This window comes from Vanacampus margaritifer, chromosome 17 (genome assembly GCF_051991255.1).
Source record: "Vanacampus margaritifer isolate UIUO_Vmar chromosome 17, RoL_Vmar_1.0, whole genome shotgun sequence".
NCBI lineage: Eukaryota > Metazoa > Chordata > Actinopteri > Syngnathiformes > Syngnathidae > Vanacampus > Vanacampus margaritifer.
Genome location: NC_135448.1, coordinates 10,387,408 through 10,398,588, shown reverse-complemented (window position 1 = coordinate 10,398,588; position 11,181 = coordinate 10,387,408). Strand labels below are relative to the sequence as shown.

The window sequence follows — 11,181 nt, the reverse complement described above, 5'->3', positions numbered from 1 at the left end:
ACTGTCTGCCAATAACGGTGGCATTCTGTGACTAAATAACTGCTGCTGTGTTGGGCAAGCGGGAAGATCCTCTTAAAGTCTTTTGTGTACATGCGAATCACTAGTCTTATAGATTAAAGCTTTATTAGCCAGAGAAAGCGCAAAATGGCTCAATGAAGGTGGTGTGCGATTGGTTGTGTGCGTTTTGGGGGAGTCTGATGAAGGGGAATTTTAGACACAGGAACATTCATCTGGAACCCAAGACTTGCGCTACCACACACAGCTCTAAACTCACACACTTGTATTATTGTGGCCTTTGCTGTAAAAAAAAAAAAAAAAATCGAGGAAGGAAATGAGTGTGTGTGTGTGTGTGTGTGTGTGTGCGTAAACCGGCACTGAAGTTAAATGTCTTTGTGCGCACAAATGATTTACAGGTTTCTATATGTGTCAGTCATACCTGAAGGTGAAGTACCTTATTAGAATGCAACCTCAAAAATTGTCCCCTTGCCAGTCATAAGAGATTTCGCAATGGCCAGAACAAAACCCGCACTGTGCAGAACATTGTGGAGGGAGGCATTATGCAAATTTGAAACATTTTTTTAAAAAATCCGGCGTTTCAGATATGTTTCGCCTAAAAGACTTCTGCACAAATGTAGTCAAAATGTCGCCCAATAAGGGAAAAAAAATACATAATTTGTCCTGCTACTTTTCAGTAAGTAAGGCAACAAGCAAAAAAAACAAGACAAAATAAAGCTAATTATCAAGGCTGGTAAGAAAATATTGCTAGATAATTAAGGACTAAAAAAAAGTACTGAGCAACATTTGTATATCTTTAAGGTCTCATCTCTCCCGAATTCAATGACTTCCAAAGAGTCCTTCAGTCTCCATTTTATCTGGTCATCAGAGCCCACAAGCTCAGCAGTGGGACATCAAAGCGCCGACAGCGGGAAAAGGGAGGAGTGCCCGTGTCTCCTCATCTGTTCCATCCCTGTCCACTATTGCCACTGAGGGATTCCTGAGAAGGGCCACAGGGGGCCCTTGGCTCTCACTTTACACTGGGAAACTCGATCATGTGACTCAACTGCCCATTCATGTCCTGTGAGCGCCGGCTACATCACATTTACATCACTTTTCCCGTAACTTCGTGGGGATTTCATTCATTCATTTTGCTATTTTGCTTGATTGAAAAAAATGGAGAATATGGACTCACCACAGAGGTGAGAGCCATCTGGAAGCTGTAGATGCGGGCGAGACCAAAGTCGGCTAGTTTAATCTGTCCTCCGCTGGTGACCAGGATGTTCTGGGGTTTTAGGTCACGGTGAACTACACGGTGCGAGTGCAGGAAGTCCAGCCCCTGGAGCAGCTGATACATCATATCCTGTAAGAAAATAAGGCAGTATATAATTTTTTTGGGTAAATCATTTATTTAAAAAATAATTTCACTATAATGACAATATTTATAAAAAAATAAAAATAAAAAGTAGGTTCTTTAAGATACAGTGCAACATTGACTTGCAATTTTAATCTGTTTAATGAGCAAAATAATAACGAGACACTTATGTATCAAACAGGTTTTCTCTATTGAATAAATTTAAATGCCATTTATCGGTTCCAGACCCTCCAAAAAGCACCACAATTTTTCATTACATTTTTAATTAAGAAAAATATCATTGTAGTATAAACAGACAATGTACATCAACTGGTTTCAAAGCTTCTTTTTTAAATCCAGTGAGAAAGCCAATTGTGGCCATGTGTATGTCAATCAGGTTCAACAGTTGTCATGATTCATTCGATTAAACCAATTTACTTTTACATTCACCTTTACGTCATACCGAAAGTAGAACTACTTCCTGCTTCTGTGATTAAGAATCATGGGAAACGTAGTCAGACCAAACGCGTTGTTACAATGTGATATAAATGTGAAAAAGTGCTAGCATTTAGCGATCGGAAGCTGCACAGAGGAGCAAAAAAAAAAAAAAAAAGTACTTTACGCACTCACATTTGGCAGTTGACTTGAGGTGCGTTCAAACTCACACAGTACAACATCTCAAAAATCCATAGAAATTATGAATTTGTTATAAATATTGCCTGATCAGAGTTTTTTTTTTATTAATTTGTAATGTCCCTGTTTTAATTTAGAAAATCTGGCCATCTTATTAAAAGATCATTTTAAAAATGACATAACACATTCACAAAGCAACAATTGCCGCATCACATTGGCCTCAAATAACCTGAATGTCACAAGCTTCACCGAAACGGCAGACACAGTTTGGTAGTAAAGGAGTTAACGGAGGAGGCCTGTGTCTTTTCTTCTCGACTGTGGCAGATGTTTGATAACTGACACACACACAAATGATAGAGGGAGGCCCCCGCTCTATACAAGCCCGGAGCTCTGTTTCATAGCAGCTGCTCCGCTGGAGTTAATTGGCGTTCCCTCTCATTTTATGACCACGGGCTGACCTCAGAAATGGCCAAAGGCACGGCATCAATAACGCTTGAGCTAAAGTAAACTAGCGCGGGGAGAAAGCAACTATGTCGAACCAGCTTGGACTTGTTCCTTCCAAACTGAAATGCTCCCAAAACAGGTCTTGCACCTGTAAACAAGTAACGAGCCATTGATAAAGAAAGTGGTGGTTTTGGCTATAGAATAAAGCTCATACCAAAAGGGCAGAGCTTCGGTTTTGGATCGTTTATGGTATTCCAATAAAAGACCAGCTGACATATCCAAATTCAGAAGGGGAACAGTTGGATGTATACTGTTTATGAAAGCCACTAAAACACACACACACATTTTGGGTTTTTTGGTATGTCTTCTACCAGCCTTTACATACACACTCTCTCCTGTAAATACACGCATGCCCCTTAGCCCACCAGCCTCCCACCCTCCCCCCCCCCAAAAAAAAAGTCCCCAGCCAAGACCTCACAAGTGACATGGAGCTGAGCCCACAGCTCTATTCACTGGCTGACCAGCTGGTGAGTGAGTCAAAGAGGCCTGCACACTCAAGCAGAAAACATTAGCAAGCGGCGCGGGGCTGGCTGCTGTGCTTTGCAGGAGATGGGACACCCCACCGTGTACTATGGACCCGAGGAGCCAAGAGTGTGCACGTTTGTATACACACAAACTGCGTGTTCCCCGGACCCGTGTTCACGTAACACAGCATTCCTATTTGTGTGCACCTCAGCTTGTCGGGGGTCAAAGTTTGTGTCACTCTAAAAACAGTTGAGTCAAAAATGAATAACCCAAAATGGGTAAAAAAAGGGTCCAGCTCAACTTTTGGGGGTTTTCGACTAACCCAAAAATTTGGGTAAAATGAATAACCCAGAAAACAACCCAAAAAATGGGTTGCTTTCTGTGTGATTAATTTAATTTTACCCAACTTTTTGGGTTAAATAATTCAAAAAGTTGGGTTGGTTCATTTTTGACCCAAATTAATTGGGTTATTCAGTTGACCCCAAAAAAATGTGTCAAATGAATAACCCACAAAACTTGTGAGTTATTTAATTTGACCCAACAATTGGATTAAATAACTCAAATCATTGGGTCAGTTCACTTTGGACCAAATTCTGTTGGGTTATTCAATTAACCCAAAAAGTTGGGCCAAATGGATAATCCCCAAAACAACCCATAAATTGGGTTGCTTTGTGGGTTATGAATTTAATTTTACCCAACTTTTTGGGTTTAATAATTCAAAAAGTTGAGTCGGTTAATTTTTTACCGAATTCAATTCGGTTGACCCAAAAAGTTAGGTCAAATGAATAACCCACAAAATTTATGAGTTATTATTTAATTTGACCCAACATTTTGGATTAAATAACACGAAAACTTTGGTCAGTTTATTTATGACCAAATTCCATTGGGTTATTCAATTAACCCAAAAAGTTGGTTCAAACAAATACACCCCCCCCAAAAGTTATTATCATGGATTAATAATTTATTTCGTTTAATAACTCAAAAAGTTGGGTCAGCCTATTTTTGACCCAATTTGGGTTAATTTTCACCCAACTGTTTTGAGAGAGTACAAACATGCGTGTGCAAAAATGTTAGTGTGTATGTGTGTGGTAGGAGGGGTTGTAAGGGGGTCCTGACCAAGGGCAGGCAGGATGCATAAACAGACCTTCCTTTCTACATCTCCATCCAGCCATGACCTAGTGAGGAGGGCAGCAGACAGACAGGGTCATAGAACAGAGGGAGGCAGTTGGTTATTTGACGTGTGTGTGCGTGTGGGTGTGTGTGCGCTGACACAATAGCACCCCCCCAGTCAGTTCCTCTCTGCTTTAAATAACCATTTCACCGTGCTTCCTTTCAGCAGGATTTGCTAGTAAACACTAATTACCTCAGAAGTGTGACTCTTGGACAAACACACAAACAATGACGCCCCCCTTGGCCTCAGCACCTTCTTCCTCTCTGATATATCAATTTCCACTAAAAGTGAGTAATGGCAAACAATACAGCCATCATAGCCGGCAAAAGGGCAAATAAAATACAGTATACCCCGTTATAACAGTGTGGCAAAGCTAAAATCATATTCATTTTAAGTTACTCGGAAAAAAGTCAATGAATGGGCTTTAGAACTCGGAAAAGTCCTCGGGCCAACTTGGCTTGGAAGAGACAATATCACATAAAAAGGCAACAGGTTTGACCTCCCAAAAACAGGGGTAACAGGAAAAAAAAAGTAGTAAGCCCCCTGCGAGATGCAGCCACAACATGGCTTTCTGGGTATGCTTCCTTTTCTAATGCAAATGCACCAAAGGCAGCCATATTGTTTATTGTAGCGAGGCACAATATGGGACATCTGCCGGTTAGCGTTAGTGTAATTCCCTCCCCATGCTTCATTAACCTCCCTCTTTTATAGGCTCAGAGAATAGAGCTGTGGTAGCCTGGATGACGGCAGCGGAGAAGGGTGGGTGACACCCAAGCGCTGGCCCGGCCGGCCGAGGCACACCGAGCCTGGGCTAGCTGGGCCGCTTGATGTCCTTCCAGCTCATTTAATTCCTGGAGGAGGGCCTCTTTCATCAATGAGCATGTGGTGGGTCTTGAGGCCGAGTGGGTGGTGGGGGGGCAGAGGTGGACAGGGTGGCAAGGAGCGGGGGTGCCTGGTTTTATGCTGCTTTAGTATTTGAGCTTTGTTAACATTAATGCAAACATTAGGCGTGTACCAAATCTAACCGAAACCGCAATTTGATTCAATCCAATGAATTTGCTGTCTCGTGGGGGCATTATGGGGGTGAGTAACTGGGCAGTGTCCACTGTTCTAGAAATAAAAAGGGATGGAGCCAGTGTCATATTGTCAATCCATCACTGTCCTTTTGTCTTCCAATGGCTCCAGCTGCACGGATGTTAAGGGAAAGCAAAGAGGGGGGGGGGGGGGGGGTTGACGAGGAGCCCCAAACCAACTCAACAGGTGGCTCAACCTCCACAGATCTGATGATGAAATTGTCAAGCAGGGGACATAATAATAATAATAATAATAATAATAATGCATCAGACTGTCAACTACTGATTATTTCACTCATAATCAACGATTTGGTCTGTAAAAATATATATTATATAATTCATAATAAGCAACAAAAAATTGGGGAAACGTTAGAACCTGAATATATTCATGCATTGCAGCACCTTATGATACAATTATTTCCTGAGAATATATGTCCCACAATAAATCATGTAAATAGCACAATTAAATAAAAAAAAGAACAGGTGCATTTAACTAACATTTAGCACTCCCAGAATTCTTTGCAGCAGAGCAGTTCTAATCAAGAGGGCGGGGCTTACTTTGCTTAACTCTGCCCAGAGTTGGTTTAACACTAAATAATTCAACTCTGACAAATAACTCCCACACTGAACTCCATTTAATTCAGACTATGTTAAAAATACACTTTGGGGTTTGAAATAAACTCTGAAACATTTAACACCAACATTTTAACACTCTAATTTTTTCTGTGAACGTATATAACAGTATTTGATTCTCAAAAAAACAAAAGTAGAACTTTGGACTGAAATCCTTACATACTATACTATCAAGTTTTACATTATCAGATCTGATCAACCAATTTATTACATTGGTGAAATTATTACATTTTTGATCGACTTAAGTGTACATTTTATTACATTTGCATGCATTATTACATCTTCGTTAAATTATCACAGCATGGGGTGCTACAATGCATCACAATTACTTTAATCAAATCAATTAAGATTCTAAACCAGCTTATATTAAGAGAATACACTGAGAACAAATGTTTAAAATGTCGGATGAGCTACTGGTTGTTTTTTCTTCGCTTGTTAGTAAAATTGTGAATGGTACAAATTGCATCACTTATATAGCAGGTGTAATAATATTCTTTGTTGATTAAAAAAAAAAAACTGAATAGTGAGGATATAAAGTAACACAGAGACAAGCAAGAAATTACAGCGCCAGACACTACATTGTCTTTAGCTAAACCTCTGATAAAGGCCTCGGGTCAGATCCACCTGTTTCGTCTATGTTTACACAGTTTATCATCAATATTACAGCACGACACACAACGTTCACACGTAAACTTGGCCCTGGGGAGGAAAAAAATGACAGATACTCTCGCTTCCACAAGTTCTCCATTACAAAACTGACACTTAAACTCAGAGGCCCAAAAAAAATGGAGCCATAACTCCCCAGTATTGTGTGCGTTAAATCACGGGACCTCGGGGTGAAACACGATTAAGAGTTCTAAAAAAGAGAGAGGTTTGTGGGAAAGATTTAAATAAAAAAGCCAGTCACAGAGGAAGGGTTAATGGCGCGTCCAGTTCCGACCTTTGGGCAAATTGTAAGTGAACACTCAGAGGATTTTATTGAGCGCGCTGGAGTAACCGACGACGGGACTTCCTTTAGCTCATAATGGCCCCACACAGTATAACTATTACAAACCAATTTAAAACGTCTGGGTAAAAAGCTCAAACATTTACATTTGTTTACTTAATTGACACACACTTGTTTTCCGAGCACAGACTTGAATATTGCAAAGAGACGGCCAAGTGAAAAAGAAGGAGCCTTTAATTTGGAGGCCGTCTTGCCACATGTGCTGGCCTTTAAAAAACGCCCTCCCTGGTAGATCTGCTGTTGAAAAGAACTGCAGTCGGCTTTGGTCAAAAAAAAGCTCAGTCACTACCAAACAGACATGGATGTGGTCATGCAGGCCACACGGGATTAGCAAATATCTCCCTTTTGAGTTTGCATCTAAAATAGAATCTCAAGTAATAATTCCGAACTTTCGAAAAGTGACGCTTTATAAGCAAAACGATTGAAAATTGCTACTTGGTCGTCAACTCTTTTGTAAATTAGTAGTCACGAGTCATTACCTTGATGGTTTCTGGCGGCACGCCGGGGTCAGGGGCTTTCTCTAGGTAGGTGGTCAGGTCTTGATCCACGTGCTCAAAGACCAGGGTGAGCTTGGTTTCGCGGTTAGTCCGAGACACTGTACACACATCAAAAAGCCTGGAAGAGGAAGAAGAGCAGCGATCAATACAACTGATTGTGCTTGGAAGTTCAAAACATTGTGTTTGACATCGCACATGACAAATCTTGTGAGACATCTAAAGGATTAACTGCACAAATGGGATATTTGTGGCGATGAGTAAACAAAAATTGCCCCCCCCCCAAAAAAAAAAAAACTGCTTGATTCTGCCATGTGCATATTCGTTGAAAGTTATCGGAAACATATTGGAGATTAATAATCATAACAAATGAAGGTTAGGAAATTAATAATATGCAGGGCTGGGTTTAAAAAAAATGTGAATGATCGGTATCGATCAAATTTCTTTTTCGAGCCTGATATTGATTCATAAAACCATGAGGCGATTATGTTAAAGGGGAAGTCAACCTTAAAGCTGCATTAAGCAAGCTTAAATGTTAACGTTTCAGATTTTTACACATTGATCTGCAGAAACAATGCCCTGATGTGTAGCGCAAGCCCTGACGTGTTTGCAACAACTGCGTCGATAAGCCTATAAAGCTAAGAATGTGACGTCATGCGCGCGATATTTTGACTAGTAGGGCTGCATAGAGCATATTATTGTCAAGACATTTTTGAGGGGTTAACTTCCCCTTTAATATCTCTTATTCCTGTAAATTCATAAGAAAATATCATTTTAAAGGCCTTTTTTTTTATGTTCTTGAAATTTACTGTTCACATGAATTTTAAAGTATTTTCTTACATTTATGAAAGAAATGACTTATTGCACTTCAGGATAATTCAGAATCTTTTTTAATTTATATTTATAATTACTGAATTAGAATTATGAAAATATTTTCATCTCATCCGTGCTGATGCCAATGTTTGTGTAACAAATAAGTGATTATAACACTTGTTACTTTCATTATTAAGATAAATCATTTAACCAGTTACCGTCTCTGCTGTTTTTATCATGTCCTTGATATTTAAGAATTGATGTTCCATAATTAATCAATATCAGATTGTAAAGTGAATCGAGACAAATTTACCTGAACTCTTGTGAATCAAAATTTTATCTATTCAGGAAATTAGAATCGATACCCAGCCCTAATAATATTTTGTCATTTCCTACCAATTTACCCTTGTAAAAACAAATCTTTTATCCATTAAAGGCTACTAAATTTAAAACATGAGTGGTTTTGGTTGTGCCAAACAAGGCAACAAGCAAAAGCCAAGAATGCAGATTATGTCAACGAGCTTGCCAAAGCACGCTTTGGTGAAAAGCTCCAACAAAATCTATGCAGTGTGTCCTCTTCAAAGAGCCGAGGAACACAAGCAGCATTCCTCAAGCAGCGCTATGACAACTCCTGATGCTCTTTGGCATGTTCAAGGGAGCTGCGGCAAGGGCATCGTTTTCCATCGCAGTAGCACTGGAGGGTAAAGCGACCGTAATGAAAACCCAGTCAGTGGCCATGAGCTCTGTTGACAATGATTGGTTACTGGCATCACATGACCTCATAAAGTATGTCCGGTATAGTCTTTTTAAATCAATGTCAAATATTAGCTGAGTGCAAGTGAATGATTCAATATTAGCTATTGCAGACACCAAAACATGACAGGGAGTATGTAATATGTTTTATCTACTTAGGAAATGGGATTAGAGGAAATATGAGGATTCTACTACGTCTCACATTAAAAAATTACAACTTCATCTCGATAGGTTAGCTTGTCATTCATTCGTTCAAGGTATTAGCGCTGCGTGCGATGTCAAAGAATTGATGACGCCCTCCTCCTGAAGCGTTGAGGTTAAACGCCCCTCACAGCTCGATTGTCGGCCTACAATGGGAGCTCTCAGTAGACACTGAACATATGGAATGAATAATGGAGCTCATTACCAACATCCAGGGGTTGCCGGGAGTCACACAGAAGGTCCACAATGCACCCTTCCTGGCTTGAGCCGCTTGGTTATATCGTTTGGTGGGTCCCTGCACCATTTCAAAATGTTTTTTGTAATGCTTGGCTGTTTCGCCTACCAAACTGAACTGGGAACTGTTTTAAATGAGGCATGTTTGTGGTCAAGTTAAAAAATAATCCATTGTGATTGTGTTAGGACAACAAAAAAAAAGCCATTATACTTTATTATTCATTGAGGAATTATTGTTAGAGGAAAGAATGCTATGCCTCTGTCATGTCCGTTGAGGACTTCCCCGACGCACAAAGGCACAGACTGATTGGTGATTCTTTAAAACAAAAGTGAAACAAAATGGCCTCAGTCAGCAGTTGACAATGGAATTAATCAAAACCTACCAGAGGTGAAGCATGAACCAAATGGAAATGGAAATTTGAAACGCACACTGAAGCCAAAAATGATGCCAGTCCCAACAGTCCGAATCCCACGGTCACTCGAAAAGCAACATATCCCAAGATGCACTGTGCCAAAAGAGATAAATGCTTTTCTGTTTACTGATTTTCTTCATGAGACAAATTCATGAATTAATAGAAAGAAAACGTCATTATTTTATATTAATTATTATTTTTTTTTTAACAGCACCTCTGTTCTAATGATTTAAAATGAAAAGTCAATTAGCCAGTCCTCCATTAATAGGTTAACTATAGCTGGATTAGCGTTTTTTTTAATGAACATACCTGTTGAAATGTAAATTACGCCTCAGTCCAAAGCAATTTAAAACTACTTTTCAACTGGCACGTCACACATTCAAACTACAGTTGTAGACTATAAAATGTGATGTTATGGTGAAATATATAGTCAGCGGTCCCCAACCATGAGCCCACAGACTGGTGAGGGTGACATAAATGTGCACATATTAGAGCATGTTCGTTCTCAACATGAGTGGTTAGTCCACACAAACACATAATGTACACTTTTTCTCCCCCACACTTACCTGACAACATTGGGATGCTCGAAGGCTTCAAGCTGCCTCAGTACCGCCACCTCGCGGATGGTTGAGAGAGGCATCCCCTCTTCCTCCGTCTGGACACGAACCCGTTTTAGGGCAACAAATCGTCCCCCGTTCTTCAGATCTCTGGCTTTGTACACTTTTCCATAGGCTCCTTCCCCAATCTCGGCCACGGGCTCATACTGCGTACCAATCGTTTCTTTGTCCATTTTTGCTTATTTTTTTCCCTCCTCGTCTCTTGTTGAAAATAGTGCGGGGATTCCCAGCGAGGCTGACGAGCCAGACTTTCTCACCAAGTCATATTCACAAGAAAACGTGGGCACGTGCAATGCCTAGATGACAGAGAGACACGGATGGAGGTGGACACCATATTTGTCAACGTTGGTTAAAATGTCCCCCAGGTAGCAATTACAGGACTGTCATCATGTTTTATTCCGACTATCACTATAGCAGCCTCGTTGCCTCCCAACTTGTACCCCTCCTCCTCCTTCCCCTGTTACGTTTAACAACTCATGTCCTCCTCCTCTTAAAACAAAGTTAAAACACAAGAAAACACATAACTTTAACGTCAGCGTTTTTATGCTAGCTCTATGTTAAACACGCTGGTGCGTTCAAAGACTCGCCGTACATGCAGATGTTTCAAGACACGGGCTGGCTTGTGTTTAAGGAAATTGAATAGAATTGAAAGAGAACACGCAAAAATGCAATCCTGGCCTTACTCGCTAACTCGTTTTGAGTGCAGTTTCAAGCTGCTTCCCTCGTGTCCATATTTAGCTAAGTTTGTTAAGAGCTAAAAGTTTGTCACTGAGGCCACACAAATGTAACGAGCACGTGGCTGTCTCCTGGCTGCATTGTCTAA

The 11,181-nt window shown here is 40.4% G+C and overlaps 1 protein-coding gene across 1 annotated transcript in view; it reads right to left on the bottom strand.

The window, feature by feature from the left end:
• The window catches only part of cdk6 (cyclin dependent kinase 6), a 30,699-nt gene that overhangs the window by 18,650 nt on the left and 868 nt on the right, over nucleotides 1-11,181 (bottom strand). The window contains exons 2-4 of the mRNA XM_077549031.1: nucleotides 10,308-10,654; nucleotides 7,313-7,448; nucleotides 1,190-1,357 (exon numbers count right to left, since the gene is read on the bottom strand). Of these exons, the coding sequence (XP_077405157.1) occupies nucleotides 1,190-1,357; nucleotides 7,313-7,448; nucleotides 10,308-10,531 (528 nt within the window). The 5' untranslated portion in view covers nucleotides 10,532-10,654. The remainder of the gene's footprint in view (nucleotides 1-1,189; nucleotides 1,358-7,312; nucleotides 7,449-10,307; nucleotides 10,655-11,181) is intronic.